At 37.1% G+C, this 18,316-nt stretch overlaps 1 protein-coding gene across 1 annotated transcript; it reads left to right on the top strand.

Annotated features, from left to right (window-relative positions):
* Window positions 1-84: 84 nt before the first annotated feature.
* LOC143241113 (uncharacterized) lies at window positions 85-17,955 on the top strand. The gene is made up of 2 exons (XM_076484693.1): window positions 85-679; window positions 17,527-17,955. The coding sequence occupies exons 1-2, from the start codon at window positions 622-624 to the stop codon at window positions 17,799-17,801; spliced, it is 333 nt and encodes a 110-aa protein (XP_076340808.1). The 5' UTR covers window positions 85-621; the 3' UTR covers window positions 17,802-17,955.
* The last annotated feature ends 361 nt before the right edge of the window (window positions 17,956-18,316 follow it).

Below are 18,316 nucleotides of genomic sequence, written 5' to 3'. Positions count from 1 at the left end.
TATTTGTATTTCAAACTGTTTTCCAAAGTGATTTAATCAGAGTGACACTTCACTTGAATGAACCTAGATTGTAAGAGAAACAGAATGTTATGAAACTTGCCTCGCTTTGATCAAATTTGATATCATGAATAATAACACTTAATGCTTTCTTTGGAACCCCTGGAAAAACAGTTTTAATAAGTACAATGTAAGAAGAAAGAAAACCTTCTAGAGAGTAAGTACCTATTAAAAAAAAACTTTTAATTTCAACCACATATTGTATAAAATAACTATCTGTAATACAAGAACATTAACATAATATCAGTTTAAATAGTATATTGGAAAAGTAATTGTATTTGCAATTAAAAGATACACAATATGCTTGTATAATGGACTACAGTTTATAAATTGGTGATTATTTTAAGTTCACAACATAAAACTGTCTTTTTGTGTAGTTAAGAAGTGTCACATTAAAAGTAATTAGTAACTTAAACCTGAAGTTCAGTTAGAAAGAATACTTATTATACAGGTGCTGAAACCTGGCAAGTGAAAGTGTAAGATTCCTATTTTTAAATATGACATTCTGCTGGAATTGAGGCTATTTTGGATCCACCTGAACACTGCTGCTTTTCCAGTTGAAAAATGAACAAAGAAGTACTATTAGCTTCTGAAATATTTGATTCTCCAGGTCCTGGCAAAGGTGAGAATCTATATTTTTGTGTGGGATAATTGTACCATTGATTAAATCAGTACATGAAAAATAACCTTAAAAAAAGATTTGAGCTTATAGTTTGGTAGGTTATGAAGTAATATTAAATTACACAGCTGTTATTATTTTAGTGAAGTGGTTCAAATCAAACCAAGACAGTTCAAGAGTAAAAATATAATTTTCTTCAACAAAATTTAAATACATAGAATGACAATTTTTGAAAAAGTAAAATTATATTAATGTTAGTGATACTTATATGTAGAGGTTTTCTTCAATTATACATGTAAATTATTAAATAATTAAGGAAAGAGAAAGTGATGTTTTTAATTTGATGTCATACAATGGGTAAAATTGATATGACTTGTCTCCTCACAGTGTTATATATCTGCAGGTTCTTATCAGTACTGGATTCAGAAAATTATAAAATAAATTAAAAGCCAGGTGTGTAATGAACCATTAAAATTCAGTTGTTTTTTCATATATATGCAATCCTTTAGACATGTCTAGAGTGGAGGAAAACTAGGATTCAAAATATTTAAACTATAAAAGTAAAACATTTAAACTTAAAATAAAGATGTTTTAATCTTAAAATCCTAGTTAAAAGGTTTTGTAAAATAATGAGAAAGAGTGACATGTGTAAACTGATATTAAAAACTAAAACTATTTACCTTATATGGTAAGAATAGGCTTTGTTCTTTAGTTTGTGGTACCTCGTACAGTTTATTTCTGACCTACCATTAAAAGTTAATATTCTGTGTGGAAGCTTGTGCTTGTGGTATATTTATTTACAGTTTTCCACATTTAATTTTAACATACTGACAGGATCAGAATTAACCTGTTTGGCCCAGCATGGCCAAGCGTGTTAAGGCGTGTGGGTTCGCATCCTGGTCACGCCAAACATGCTTGCCCTTTCAGCCGTGGGGGCATTATAATGTGACGGTCAATCCCACTATTTGTTGGTAAAAGAGTAGCCCAAGAGTTGGCGGTGGGTGGTGATGACTAGCTGCCTTCCCTCTAGTCTTACACTGCTAAATTAGGGACGGCTAGCACAGATAGCCCTCGAGTAGCTTTGTGCGAAATTCCAAAACAAACAAAACAAATTAACCTGTTTTATAAGTTGAAGTACTGAGAAACAAGTTTTATTGAAATATTTATCCATCAAAATAGAATTTCTGGAAAGGAATATCTATCACATTGTGGGCAGCTCATCAGCATATATTGTATAAAAAAATATAATGTCCAAATATCATCCAAGAACCAGTTTTATGAATTTTGAATAAACTGTACATCATACCAGTATGTATAATATTGTTTTAAAGGTATATCTGAAAGAACTAATAAAAGAAATAGCAACTGTATAATGAATGTTTATAAATAACTGAGGAAGTAATTTTTAATGACAGATCAAGTTAGCTGGAACTGAGACTAAATGTTTGGAACAAAAATTCAATTGATAAGAGAGATACGTAACCTAGGGGAAGCAGAATTCTGGTTTTTATGAATTAACAAAAAATTACATTTGTTCTTTTCGAGAGAGAAGTTTTTTTCAAACATTTAATATGAATTTCCTGCAAAAACGACCATTCAGTATTTACACTTTCTTAATAGTTTACAACTGAATAAATAGCTGATAGTTATAATTGATCTGCTTAGCTCTTTAAATTTGTCTTATCAATCACTATGGCTGCAATGTCCACATTTCCTTTCACCAGTATGCTTTACAAATATGGACTTGTGTAGTCAGAAGTGCTGACACAAATGCTTAAGGTGGACTCTAAATTGCTCTACTGCTGATGATAATGAATTGCTGTATATGAAATGCATTTTTTGGCTTTTGAAATGCTTCACATGCACCAGCCATCAAATGAAGAAGGTTTGTTCAGTTGAAGTACATTCTCGTGAATGAGGAAGTCATTGTCATAAGTACTTCAGTTTTCAAATATTATTTGTTAAGGCAGTAACTAGGCCTAGCTAAAATACTGATACATAGTACTGTTAAGTTTCCCTAATTACAGTGACTAGATTGTCCCTTTTACTGCAGAAAAAACATTTCCCACATGTTATATCTTTCCTCAATTGTAGCTTTGCTGAACACTGATTTTATGTTATCTTTATGTATCTCTTAAATAAGAGAATTAAGAGTTATGACATTTTAACAAACAAACTACAGTATTATTGTAGGAAGTATGCACTTCATCATTTGTCTGGTATTATCTCTTGAAAATCATATTTTCAAGCGTTTCTGTAAATGCAGAAGAATTTATTTTTTAGTTATCTATTAATAACTAAAAGTTCCATAAAAATATACATTCAGAACATTTTTAAATAGAGAATAAACCTGAACAGCAAAGAAAGACTGTACACAATTGAAACAAATCTTTATTCATAATGAATAATGTGGTTGGTTTTTGATTTGGCTTCTTGCAAGTGGCACAAGAAGGGCAGACTTGTTTGAATAACCTACTTTTACAGTTAGACAAAGACTTGTTATGGTATTACACTAATCATTATACTACATACTTCAACCACATGTGTACATAGACGGTCTAAACTATCCCAAGTCAGATTACACAGACTTGTTTACCATTTAAACAGTTGACCTTTGTGAAAGATTCACATACAAGTACATACATGCTAGCTTGAAACTTAAGAACAAAGGCTGCATTATGTAACCTTTACTGTATAAAAGGATTGGCACATGTTTACAGTCATGTGGCATCCATTCAGTATGCATGTTATTAACTACATGGAAATATACAAAAATGATGTAAATACAGACATATTATATACTAATTATGAAAGGTGAAATTTGTAGCTATATGAGCTATGGTACAGTTTGGAAAAATAAAGGAAGTGTTAGAGTTTAGAGGATACATAAAGAAAGCACAAAGTTCAGTTTGGTGCACTAAACATTTTAGTAAGTGTAAGCACAATAGATATATGCAAGTAATGTTTTAATGTAAGCCATATTGACCATTTCTCCACACTATTTCTTTTAAGAAATCACTTTCTGTTATTACTCAATTTACATATGATAGAAATACACTACATTAAGTTTCTTTAGATAAATTCATAAAGGAAAAAAGTTCAACACTTCTGATGTCATTGGCTGGTCCCATTTGGGCTAGGGTCAACCAAGTACCAGTGTTGGATGTTCTCAACAGGTGTTGTGGATATTGTGTCTGATGCTGGTGTTTGAGTGTAATGCTCACGAAACCCTGGCATTGCTGCAGTGTCCTTGTTTGGCATTGCAATGCTTCCCCTCATGGTAGATGGGGACAGTGGACACTGAAATGTTCTTCCTTTATTATGGATACCCCCATTCATGAAAAATAATAATAATAAAATTGAGAAAAAAAATGATAATTGGTAAATGGCCACAAATGGATGACTGCTCAACAATCACAGGTGGTTTCTGTATCTAGATTTCTCATTTTGCATTCATTACCTGAGAAATCCTTAGGACATATGTCTCCCTTTTTTTATTCAAAAGGGATCAGAGGGGGCTTGCTGGCTTCCCCAAGTCAGTAAGAAAGTTATGCTCTGGAGACATTTTAGGGGAAACATCCTCACCACAACACCCCAAACTCCTAAATTTGAAGATCTCTGGGGATATACCCATCAAGGTTACTTCCTCTGCTCCCCTAAATTCCTTAAGAGGAATTATTGTTGAGAGGGACTTAAAGAACATTCCAGAATCAGAGATCCTCACTGTTTTTTTCAGCTAAGGTATTTCTGCAATGTGCTAAGTGTTCACATGCAAAGATGGAATTATGCTGCCTACTAATATTCTGATTTTGACATTTATATCACCACGTCCATCTGCTACAGTCAAGACTGGTTATCTGAACTGTAGAGCCATACATTCCTAACCCCCTCAAATGTTTCTAGTGTGAGCAGTTTGGTCACTCAAAATCACTATGTCATGGTTCTTTAACATGTGCTTGTTGTGGTGGCATAAATCATGACACCTATGTGTGCAAACTGGAACCATACTATGTTAACTGTAGTGGTTCACACCATTCTTACTCACCCTAAGTAAATGGAGGAGAAAGAGGAGTGCAGACAGATCTCTGTGCTTCCAACAGAGTAATTTATAACGCATCTGATGAGTCTTTTGCTCTCCATGGTTAAAAGAGATTATGAGTCTACATCTGTTCCATCTATGCCCATGATACTTCTTTCAGTGGCTTTCTGGGTCCAATTCTTTTGGCTCCAGGTGTAGGCATTTCCTCAGGCCCATCTTCTTCTCCATCCCTAAGATACAAAACGATTATTCATTCATGCCTTCAGTTGCTGGAATCTTCATCTACAGACAGAGACCTGACTACTCAATCCAGAGCAGTATTCATGGAGGTTGAAAGACCTCCTTCCAATAAAAAAAACGTAGTCGAAAATAGAAGGGCTTTCCACTTATATAAAAATGTCCACTTTGATACAGTGTAACTGTCAAGATTTTTGTTCAAATATAGATGACATTAAGGATTTGATTGATTCTTATCATCCTGTGTGTTCCTCCTTACAGAAAATGTTTCTGAAACCTGCTGATGCAGTCACCTTTCACCAGTTTCTTTTGTACAGAAATGACAAATTGTGTGATGGATGAATGCATGGAGGGGTGGCACTGCTGGTCAGTCAGCACATACCTACCATGTCTTTGCCACTGAATACACCCTTGGGGACCATAGCCGTCCATGTTTCCTTGGATCATACCATCTCAATTTTAGATACTCTGGCCATAGTTGTTTCATTCATCCTGCATTCCTCAATGGACGCTGGACCAGGCCAACTGGCTCTCTTTCACTACTCTCTCAGAACGTTATCCTGCCATTCTGTAAGTCATCGATAGATGACTGTGTAGCAACAGTGACTGACTGTATTTTTCAGGCAGCTGCTCAATGTATTCCTGAAACCACAACACTTTTTCCACAGTATCCTTGTCTGTGGTGGAATTCTGCCTGTCACGTGACAATGAAAGCTCAAAAATGGGCCTGGGATACATTTTGTAGGTATCCCACACTTTAAACAGTATCACTTTTCAGCAGGCCTGTGCACATGCCTGGCAGGTAAGATGTCAAACCCTGAAGGAATCTTAGGTTAAATACATAGCTAGCATTGATCACCTCTTTCCTTTCAGGTAGATTGTTTTTGTGACTATAATCGCTCCTTTACACTAGTAGAATTCAAGTTTGCTCTTCCTCAGTCTGACAGTATATCTGTTGGACCTGATGATATTCATGATGAGATGCTGTGCCATCTCTCTCCTGCCTTTCTTGCTATTCTCCTTGTTATTTTTAATCAGATCTGGCAGAATAATTCTTTTCCTGGTGCTTGGCTCTGGGTTATTGTCCTTCCTTTTTCTAAGCCCAGGAAGTATCTCAAGATTCCTTCAAACTACTGTCCAGTTGCTTTGATAAGCTGGATCTGTAATACCTTAGAGAGGATGGTTAATGCTCGTCTTGTTTGGTTCCTCATATCAAATAATCTCCCCTTACTTACTCAGTGTGGGTTTTGATGACAGTGCTTCACCTGCAACCACCTGATTTAACTTAAAACGTTAATTAGGGAAGCTTTTCTCAAAGAACAACATCTTGTTTCTGCTTTTTATTTTAAAAAATTTAATAAACTGGCGATTCTAAGTTTGTATGGGTTCGACACTTTCGTCTGCGAACTTGGAGCCCTTTAGGGCTGTGTTTAGAGTGTCACACTTTTTATTATATTGATTAAAGATTACTAGACATGTTCCTCTTACAATTGCAAAGAGACTCTATGTTGACGACTTCCACATCTCATGTGAGTCATCGAACATGAGATTTATTGAGCAGCAGCTACAGACTGCCTTAAATTGTTCACAGAATTAGATCACAGCAAATGGTTTCATCTTTTCTCTCTCTAAAACCATTTGCATGCACTTTTGTTATCCACGGAGTATTCATCTTCATCTTGAGCTCCATCTTAGTGAAGTTATTGTTCCTTAGGGAAAGTTCTTGACAGTAAGTAGGACAGTAAGCTGACTTTCATTACACACATCAAGCAGCTATGTATCAAGTGTACAAGGGCACTGAACATTCTCCGTGTTTTCTTTTCCACCTCCTGGGATCTATGCTAAATATCTGTTGTGCTTGCATTTGATCAATACTGAACTTAGTACCTTGAAGATGTTGGACCCCATTCACTATCTGGAACTTTAGCTCCACACAATAGCATTCTGTTCTTCTCTAATCCAGAGTCTCATGCATATTTTCTACACCTCCACCATTTGCAACTGTCTTTACTGTATACTTCAAAACTTCGATCCTTACCATAGCATTTTACCTGGGATTTTGTTTTCCTTCCTCAATGGGCCATGCTTTTTCAGAATAGACAGTCTGCCATTGTTCCTTTTGGCCTTTATATCCAGATGCAACTGTCTCCAAGGGTTAGCCAATCTCAACATAGCTTATTACCATCCCCAAGTGTACCTTTATCGTTTGAAGAAGGCCGATACACCCGATTGGATGTACCATTTTCTATTTGCTGAACATCTTTCTAAACCATCTTTCTATTCTCATTTATACAGATTGTTCAAAATCAGATGACTCTGTGGGCTCTGCTATGGGTTGTTGTGGTTGCATGCAGGATCCACTCCACAGTTTCTGTGTTCACTGCCAAATTGTACGCCATTTCTCTTGCCCTGGATCACATAGAATCTATGCAGTACACGAACTGTACTATTTATACCAAGTTGCTTAGCTCTATATTGACACTGGAATTGCTTCACCTTAGTTCTCATCCTGTTGTCGTGAACATTCAAAACTGACTGGCCCATTTCTCTTTAACATCTACTTCTATCTAGTTTTCCTGGGTATCAGGCCACGTTGGTATTCACGGGAAGGAGCTTGCTGACATCGTGGCTAAATCTGTCTGCTCTGGTGCTATCGCTGCCATGACTGTTCCATACGTGGACTATGGTCTTGTATTCAAGGCTCATTTCTTTGCCAGTTGGCAGTCAATTTGGAGTGAGCAATGTGATAATAAGCTTTTCTTGATAACACCTTCTATTAGACTTTGGCCATCTTCTTTCCGTAAAGATTGGAAGGGCCTAGAGGGACTTTCTGGCTCTCCAAAGTCAGTCAAAAAGATTCACTCTGGTGACATATTGGTGGAAGCAGCCACATCTAAACTCTGTGAACTTCTCTTACATTCAAAGGTGATTGGGGATATACCTATTGAGGCTACATCTCATGCTACTTTGAATTCGTCACGAGGAGTTATTGTTGAAAAGAATTTGAAGAACATCCCTGAGTCAGAGATTCTCGTTGGTTTCTCCACCTAAGGAGTTTCTGCAGTAGGACATATCTCCACTCGCAAAGATGGAATTATGATGCCGACCAATGTCCTTATTTTAACATTTGCATTACTGTTTTCACCTGCCACCATCAAGGCAAGTTATGTTAATTGCAAGGTATAGCCATACATTCCAAACTCTCTCAGATATTTCCAGTGTCAATAGTTTGGTCACTCGAAGACATCACGGTTCCTTGATGTTTGCTCATTGCAGTGGCAAGTACCATGATGCCTATAAGTGTGAAACAGACCCTCATTGCATTACTTGCAACTGCTCTCAACCATTCTACTTTTGTTCTTGCCTTAAGTGGTTGGAAAAACGAGGTGTAGCATTTGAAGACGATTCAAAACATTACTTACCCTGAGGCTCGAAAGTTACTGTCCACCACTTCACCTCAGATGTATGCTGCTGCACTTTGTTGCACTACTACATTGGGAGTGCAGACAGATTTCTCTTTCACTCCAAAAGAATCATTCTCAAACCAGATGAAAAGTCTTTTGACCTCCATTTTTAAAAAGAATTATTGAATCAACTCCAATACCAATCTCTGCCCATAACATTCATTTTAGCAAATCACAAGATCCACTTCCTTTAGTTCTGGGTATGGGCATTTCCTCGGGTACATCATCTTCTCCCACCTCAAGATACAAAACGATCATTTGTTTACGCCCTCAATCGCCAGGATCCTCTTCCTACAACAAAGACCTGCCCAATCGATCTAGGGCAGATCCATGGAGGTCAATAGACCTCCCTCAAATAAAGAAAAAGACGTCGTCGAAAACATAAGGGCTCTCCACCCATTTCGCCTATATGTAAATAAAAATGACCACTTTGATACAATGAAACTGTCGAGGTTTATGTTCTAATCTGGATGACATCAAAGCATTGATTGCTTCCTACCATCCTGTATGCCTTTCCTTACAGGAAACGTTTCTGAAACCAACCTGCTGATACAGCCACTTTTCGGCAGTTTTCTTTGTACAGAATGATAGGTTGTGTGAGGGATGAGTGCATGGAGGGGTGACACTATTGGTTGATCAGTACGTACTCACCCTGTCTTTGCCACTCGACACACCCTTGGAGGCTGTAGCCATCCATGTTTCCTTGGGTCATACCATCACTGTTTGTTCTCTCTACCTGTCTCCTGAAGATACATGATCTATCAAACTTTGATGCTCTCGATGAACAGTTGTCATCTCCCTTTTTAATCCTGGGGTACTTTAATGGACATAATCCCTCTGATATTGATAGAAGGGGCTGCTCCGTAGAATGTATGCTTTCAGCTTACAACCCTTCTCTTTCAATACTGGTTATTATACTTATTTTCGTGCACCTAGTCAGTCCTTTACTATTATTGATCTCTCAATTTACTCCCCTTCACTATTCTCCCACTTTTTATAGAGATTTGACAATAATCCATGAACCAGTGCTCATTTTCCTATAATTTTGAGAGATGCTGGCTGGTTGATGCCACCCGACCTGCGTGCCCTGGTGGGAGCTGGGTCAAGCCAACTGGCCTTTTTTCACTGCTCTCAGAACTTGATCTTGCCATCATCTGTAAGCCATCAATAGAGATTGTGTGGCAGCAGTGACTGACTGTATTATTACAGACAACTGCTTAATGTACTCCTAAAACGTCTACACGTTTCTCACAATATACTTCTTCGTGGTGGAATCCTGCCTGCCACATGGCATGGAAGGCTCATAAACGGGCCTGGGGTACTTCTTGTAGGTATCCCACACTCTCGAACTGCATTGCTTTCCAGCAGGCCAATGCACATGCTCGACATTTAAGACGTCAAATTCAGAAGGAATCTTGGGTTAAGTTTACAACCAACATCTCTTTACCACCAGTTCCAAAGTCATATGGGACAAATTTCAAAAGGTTAGTGGGCAATATAATTCTGTCCCCCTCCTATCTTGCTCTCTGATTGCCAAGAAGTAGCTAATGCTCGGAGCATCGCCGATACTCTCGGTGAAAGCTTTTGCTAGGTATCTTTGCACTTCTGCTTCATCCTCTACCTTCTTGGTCATCAAAACTCGGGCAGAGCAATCATCTCTTTCCTTTTGAGCTAACCGTCTCTATGACTATAATTGCCCCATTACATTGGAGGAACTCAAACTGGCCCTTCATCGATATGGCAGTGCATCGGTCAGACCTGATAATATACACTACAAGATGTTGCGCCATCTATCTCCTCCTTTTCTTGTTATTATTCTGATTCTTTAACCGTATCTGTCAGGAGAATATTTTCCCCATGCCTGGCTATTGTTACACCTTTCTCTAAGCCTTGGAACGATTCCAAGATTTCTTCAAACTACTGTCCACTGGCTTTGACAAGCTATCTCTTTAAGACCTTAGAGAGGATGGTTAATGTTTGTCTTGTTTGGTTTCTTGAATCAAACAACCTCCACTCTCCCACCCAGTGTAGGATCAGACAACAGCAGCACTCCAGCATAGACCACCTGATTCGACTTCAAACGTCAATCAGAGAAGTCTTTCTCAAACGACATCTTATATCAATATTATTTCACCTTGTTAAGGCTTATGATACTACATGGAGGTATGGCATTTTGCAAGACCTCCACTTATATGGGTTACAGGCACAGCATTTATATTAAAAAATTTAATGGACTGGCGGTTCCAAGTTCGTGCGGGTTTGACGCTTTCCCGTCCCTTTCTATAGTAACTTGGAGCCCCTCAGGGCTGTGTTTTGAGTGTCATACTTTTCAGTATAAAGATTAATGACATCACTGAAAAACTCCCTCTTATTGTTGCAAATGGGTTCTATATCGACGGCTTTCACATCTCATGCCAGTCATCGAATATGAGACATAATCAGTGGCAGCTACTCAATCGTTTACTGTAGTGGACCACAGCAAACGGTTTTAGCTTCTCTCTCTGTACAACTGTCTGCTTGCACTTTTGCTGCCAATGGGGTATTCGCCCTGATCCTAAACTCCATATCTCTGAAGTTATGCTACCCATGGTCCCCTAGACAAAGTTCTTGGGGCTTATCTTTACTGTAAACTGACTTTTATACCACACATCAAGCAGCTACGAGTCAAATGTGTAAGAGAACTGAACATCCTCTGTTTCTTTTCTTCTATCACTTGGGGAGCAGATCGATGTTCTATGCTAAAAATATATTGTGGTTTTATTGATCAAAATTAGACTGTGGATCACTGGTCTATGGGTCTGCCAGGACCTCAGCCTTGAAGATGCTGGACCCCATTCATTATCAGGAACTTCAGCTCTGCACCGAGGCTTTCTGTACCTGTACAGTCCAGAGCTTGTACACAGAGTCTCGTGAATCTCCTCTACATCTCTGCCATTTGCAACTGTCTTTACTGTATGCTTTGAAACTTCGATTCTCACCACAGCATCCCACCTAGGGTTGTGTTTTCCTTCTTTGGTGGACCATACTTTTTAGAACAGATGATCTGCCATTGCTTCTTTTGGCCTTCGTATCCAGTGAAAATTGGATGAATTGGGTCTGTTCTTGGATAACATTGTTGTATCCACTGGTCAGCCCATCCCACTCATAGCTTATAATTCCCAGGTCTGACCTTTCTTTAGCCATCTGAGAAAATCAGATATTTCTGATTGGAAGTACCGTCTTTTATTTGCAACGTCTTTTGAACCATATTCCATTCCCATTTATACTAATGGTTTGAAATCAATTGACTCTGTGGGCTCTGACATGGTTTGTTGTGGTTCGATGGTTGTGTCCAGAATCCCCCCTACAGTTTCTGTGTTCACTGCTGAACTATATACCATTTCTATTGCCTTGGATCACATTGAAGCTTAGCAGTACTCAAATTGCACTATTTATACTCACTCGCTTAGTTCTTTACTGGCCGTGGAATCGCTTCACATTCGTTCTCACCCTCTTCTTGCCGATATTCAAAATCCACTGACCCATTTCTGTTTAACATCTACTTCTATCTAGTTTTCTAGATATCAGGCCACATTGGTATTCGCGGGAACGAGCTCACCGGCACTGCAGGTTGATCTGTCTGCTCTGGCGCTATCACTGTTGTGCCTGTTCCATACATGGACTATGGTCCTGTATTTCAGGACTTGGAGTGAGCAACGTGAAAACAAGATTTTCCAAATAAACCCTTATTGGACTTTGGAAGTTGTTCTAACTAGACTACACATTGGTCACAGTTTTTTAACTCATCGCTTTCTTTTATCTGGAACTGATGCATCAATGTGTTGTCTGTGTAACATTCAGGTCACATTAATCCACATTTTACTGTCTTGCCGTCGTTGAGAGTTAGGTGATATCAGAATGTAGAAACAATGACTCTACTGTATCATAACAGTCTGAGTAGTTACACTATCTGGGCTAAGTGGTATAGAAAGTAAAAATAATGTTCATATTGAGTTATAATAATGTCAGTTGTTAGATTATCTTGACTAATTATGTTAACACTAGAAACAATTATAAAACAATCTTATATCAATCATAGAAGATACTTTACTTGAGCTAGTTGACACTAGGAGATAAAAATGTTTTTGCTATGTTATAACAATACGAGTAAAAACATCACCTGTGCCAATTGACATTAGAAACAATTATTTTCATCTATTGTTAATATGAACTGCAATATTATTACATGAACTTAACATGCTATATGTAATATCATTGTTTTGCATTTAGTCATGATATCTAAGCATTTAAAACTGTAATGAAGATTAAAAATTATGTGACCAAATCCTGTTTACTAAATACAATAATCTTCATTCATTGGCCGTTTCCTCTCTTCAAAAATGAATTATGTAAAAGTATTAGAAATGAACTTGAGGTATCAATAATGTATCTCACTTGTAATATTTTTTGAAAATCCTTTGACAAAGAAGTTAATGTAAACAATCAAAATAATATAGGCTGTTGACTGATATAAATTTAGTTTAATAAATAAACTTAACAATTCCATTGTTAAAGCCGTAGAATTTAGAGAAAATATGTTCTTTTTTTTAGTAAAGTAATTTTCTTCAATAAAACTTAATACCTTAGAACAACTACTTAAAATGTTTCACCAGACCTTCCCATAATAGATGTCTCCTGCTGGTACAACGGTAAGTCTATGGATTTACAGTGCTAAAATCAGAGGCTCAATTCCCTTTGGGGAACTCAGCAGATAGTCTAATGAGGCTTTGTTATAAGAAACACATACAATAGCCAACTTGCTTAATATGTTATTAAAACCATTATTGTAGACCAGAACCAGAGAAAAAAAGTCTTAACAGCTTCACACAAACTGAAAGCACTTTCAGACAGTCAATCTTAAAGTGGCCTTGTTGCGTGAATCTAGTTGAAAATTTTGTGCAAACTTTGAAAGTACACACTTTACAATTTCAAGTAAGGAACCAAATAGCTATTGTATACAGTAATGACATACACTGCTGGCCAAAATCTTAAGGCCAATGAACATAAAAACAAAATATGCATTTTGCATTATTAGACTCAACCACTTATTTAAGTCAAACTTCGAAAGATGAAAATAAGGAAAGGGAAAATAAAAATAAAAACACTTTTTTAGCATTTAATAGGGAAAATGTGAACACTATGAAATTAGCCTAAATACTAGCTTGTCAAAAGTTTAAGACCACATTGAAACGAAGTGTTAATCGGTAAACACGTAACGAAATTTAGTCATTTGTGTTCAAGCATTAGTGTTGTCAACATCTTCCACTGACATCTCCTTGTTACATTGAGTAAAAACATGGCAAAGGCTAAAAAGTTGACAGAATTTGAACGTGGCAAAATTGTCGAACTGCAAAAGCAAGGTCTCATTCAACGTGCGATCGCTGGTGAGATTAGGCATAGTAAAACTGCTGTTGCAAATTTCTTAAAAGATCCTGAGGGATACGGAACAAGAATTTCAAGTGGTCGGCCCAAGAATATTTCATCGGCTTTGAGCAGGCGGATTCGACAGGTTGTCCAGCAAGACACCAGCCAATTTTTGAACCAGATTAAGGCCCTTATGGACAGAGAATGTAGCTCAAGAACAATAAGATGGCATCTATGAGAGAAAGGCTTTAAAAACTGGAAACATCTCCAAAGGCCACGCCTCATTCCACAACACGAAACAGCTCAGTTAAACTTTGCTGAGGAGCACCAAACATGGGATGTAGAAAAGTGGAGGAAGGTTTTGTTCTCTTATGAGAAAAAATTTAACCTGCATGGTACAGATGGCTTCCAATGTTACTGACACGATAAGGATATCCCACTGGAGAAATTTTCTACACGACACAGTGGAGAAGGTTCCATCATGATCTGGGGTGCTTTCTCCTTCCATGGAACAATGGAGTTTCAGGTTATACAGGGGCGTCAAACAGCAGCTGGCTACATTGGTATGTTGGAGAGAGCATTCTTATTGACTGAAGACTTTCGCTTGTGTGGAAATGATTGGATTTTTCGGCAGGACAACGCTGCAATCCACAGTGCCTTCAGGACAAAGGACTTTTTCATGGCGAATAACGTGATTCTTTTGGACCATCCAGCGTGTTCGCCCGAACTGAACCCCATTGAAAATGTTTGGTGGTGAATGGTAAGGGAAGTCTAAAGAAATGGACGTCAATTTCGAACAATGCATGATCTTTTTGAAGCCATCTTCACCATTTGGAATGACATTCCAGCTAGCCTTCTGCAAACGCTTATATCGACCATGCCAAAGTGAATGTTTGCAGTTATTCGCAATGACGGCCGTGCAACTCACTACTCAGACCTCTTGTTGGGCATTTCCTACCCTGTTTAGGACTTCTTTTTGGTATGGTCTTAAACTTTTGACCAGCTAGTATTTAGGCAAATTTCATAGTGTTTACATTTTCCCAATTAAATGCTAAAAAAAGTTTTTTACTTTTATGTTCCCTTTTCTTATTTTAATCTCTCAAAGATCTACTCAAATAAGTGGTTGAGTCCAACAATGCAAAATGCATATTTTTTCTTTATGTTCATTGGCCTTAAGATTTTGGCCAGCAGTGTATGTAAATAAGTTATTGTTTAGGTATCCTCTCTTTTTTATATTGTTTCAAAATGTTTTATTTTTTGTGTTTAAACACATGTAGCATTTATATATTATAAAAGATGTTTAGATAAAATGTTATTCTAACCAGTATGACAGAAAACAAGGCAATTACTTGTCAATTCAACATTATTTTTTGGTAGTGAACACTTAAATTCTTTAAAATTATAATTACAGTTTCATTACCTTTGATAGAAATACTGAATACAAGATAAGGAATATTAATACTTCACTGTATAGGTCACTTATAAGGCCTCGTTTCGGCAGCCCTGGGTTAACAATTAAGCAAAATAAGCACGTGGTTAGAGCACCAAGGGAAGAGGGGCACCACAGAGTTTTTCCCCTAGCTATCATACCCTTAACTCTTTTACTGCAACACTCAACTTTAGTCGATTTTTTTGTAATTGCCCTTATCTGCCGTGTTCGACTTTACTCTGCATTGTTAAAAAACGTTTTCTTTGGCTCGGCGAGTGACTAAAGTTTCAAGAAACTACTAAACTATGTATCTGAAGTACGAAGTCATTGATTTGCGAACGATTACTGTAAAGAGTTGGACAAAATGTTGATAAAACTTCAGGTAAAAGATGATCGTATGTTATGATGTCTGACCATAAAATATTTTTAAAATAATTTCTTCTATTGTGGCTATTTATAAGAAGTTATAGGCAGTGAAACTGTTTTGTTTTTCTGCTTTAATCAGTGACATTTACAGAAAAACAAGAGTATAATACTAAAGAAATATAAGTCAAACGAAATGGTGACAGATGTGTACAGAGACGTGGTTAGTTTTATGTATTTTTCGGCTTCTGTTTTCGTACGTTATATTTGGGTTATTGTCTCGTTTGTTTTAGTTTTATTTGCGTTAGCACTGCATAATTCATGTATGTTTTGTAAATGTTATTTAAGACCGGGCACCTTTGTTTTTATCCCCATTCATAAATAGAGAACAAAATTTTGTCAAATATGCCATTTTTAGACCCTTACTTCTTCCTTGATCTTATTCTGACATCATAATGCTCTACTCCAGCCCTCTGGTGATATTTTTTTATGAGATGAACGGATAATCCGACACAGAAACAGAGACAACGACAACAAACTTTTAGGTGTAATTCAACTATTTTGCGATTGTAAATTCAAATCAGTATATGTTCTGTTACATTTCTGAAAAGCTGAGAAAACAATTGACTGGTCAGAGCAGTCTAAAGGCGATAATTCGACCTTTTAGGTCAAATTGCGTAAGATTTCGATATGCACGACAACATGATTCTTAACGTTCTTATGTATGCACTATACTACTAGTACAGTGCTGTGGCACCGTGGGCATACAGAGATACTGTAAAGAACCGACAAATTAACAAAATCTCTTTCGGATTGTCTGAAAAAGTGCATGAATTGAACAAGTTCATGTGAGTAAGGTTAGTACTGAGTACTAGGCTTAACGTTAATGCATTGTACTAGCATTAGGCCTAACGTTATTGTGGTTATTTGAGAACTGAGTGACAATAACGTTAGGCCTAAATACCGTAACTACAGGGTGACCCGTAAGTCCCTACCCATCCATATATCTTATGTATCCAGTGTATCTGTGTGCTGTCCCTCATTCTCGATGCATAATATTAAGCGACGCCAAGTGTAAATGGGCTTAAATCGGCCCTATTTCTCTGACAAAAAGTATAATACATGCGTAATTGAATATAACATGATTGGATGAGTATGGACTTACGGGCCACCCTGTAATTTAGTGTATGTACACTGGAAACGCTACTTTAGTCTGGATAAAGAAGTTGACTGTTTCCAATTTGAGGCCGTCGTTTTGAATTTGCCTTCGCATCGAGACATGCAGATAAAGTTTCAGACATGCCAATTTTGTTGATGTATGGTTTGTTGGCTCATCTGAAGTCTCCAGGTCAAAACGGAGCTTAAAGTTGAAGTTACAACTCATTATTCAGATATTTAATTAGTATTTAGTAATTCAATGTGCAGTACAGTTTACAATTGATTATATGTTTTGTATGTGTACCAGTACATAATGATTATTGTGTATATAGGCCACTACAGTATGTGTTATTGATCACAAATTGTTTTGGAATACTTTTGTTTCACAATGGATTTGCATATTACCATTGGCATTGCTTTTTGCATACAGCTACCATAGCAACAACCTTAATGAAACTTTTGCAATGACCTAAAACTAATTCTCCTAAAATAGAATTGAAGCCAGTCTCGAATGGTTTTCAACCAATCAGAATGCAGCAAATCAGTAAAGGTATTTAAGAATTCATGTTTATGTGCTGTTGGACCTTGGTCCTAGGATAACTTTCTGACAATCATTGTCTAAATATAGACCTAGAGTTTAGTACGTTTGACTGTCTTACCAACGTTTTTCTTTATGAATTTCAGTGTTTTTGTAATCATTTTAACTATATATGGTCCATATTATTTTGTTTTTTATTTTTGTTTCTGTATTTTTCAGGCTGCAAGATGAAATGTGTTCATTTAAGTGGTGCCCAAAAGAGAAAACTGGCAAGAAAAAAACAACAACAAAAGGCTTTGGATTTAGTGGCCAAGATTGGAAAGCTAATTTTTTTCACTCAACTTACGCAGCATGATCTTTCAAATCAAAAACCATCTCTGCCATCAGAAGTCAATTATTCTGCATCTGACTCTTACAAGATTGAAGTTGAACCAAGTTCCACACCTACAATTATACACTGCACAACAATTGTTTTGAAAAGTTTGGCTTCCTGAAAAGTTTTTGCTGATTGTGGCAGGTACCTGGTGGGTATGCACAAATATAGTTTTGGTTTTGCTTTATCATGTAGGAACTTTGAGAAATAGACAGTTAACTGTTTACCAGTAATAACGTATTTAATTGCGTTTATGTTTTTAATACATTATTAAGTCCAACATAATTAAAAGTATTTTGCTCCTGATTTTCGTTTGTATTCAATGTCCGGTGCATCACGTTGCAGTGTCCAAAGTAGTCAGCAAGCATTGACGGATTCCAGTTGCCCTGATATCGTTTTTCCATTGTAGCAATGTCCTGGTGAAACCTTTCACCGTGTTCGTCACTGACAGCACCGAGATTTGCGGGGGAAAAAGTCCAAGTGTGAGTGGAGGAAATGAATCTTGAGTGACGCGTTGCACTTCATTGTTTTGTATGCTTTGAGAAGTTTGTCTACCAGCTGGATGTAATGTGGGGCTCTGTAATTGCCAAGAAAATTGTCAACAACGTCTTTGAAGGCTTTCCAGGCAATCTTTTC

Source organism: Tachypleus tridentatus, chromosome 13, assembly GCF_004210375.1.
Source record: "Tachypleus tridentatus isolate NWPU-2018 chromosome 13, ASM421037v1, whole genome shotgun sequence".
In the NCBI taxonomy this organism is placed as follows: domain Eukaryota; kingdom Metazoa; phylum Arthropoda; class Merostomata; order Xiphosura; family Limulidae; genus Tachypleus; species Tachypleus tridentatus.
The sequence above is the reverse complement of the archived record's forward strand: the minus strand, read 5'-3'. Positions and strand labels throughout refer to the sequence as shown.

What these genes read in the sequence shown, in the direction of transcription:
- LOC143241113 (XM_076484693.1), top strand. Translation starts at nt 622, where the DNA reads ATGAACAAAGAAGTACTATTAGCTTCTGAAATATTTGATTCTCCAGGT. An exon ending in TTCTCCAGGTCCTGGCAAAG is followed by an intron (nt 680 to 17,526) that starts GTGAGAATCTAT and finishes TGTATTTTTCAG; the next exon opens with GCTGCAAGATGAAATGTGTT.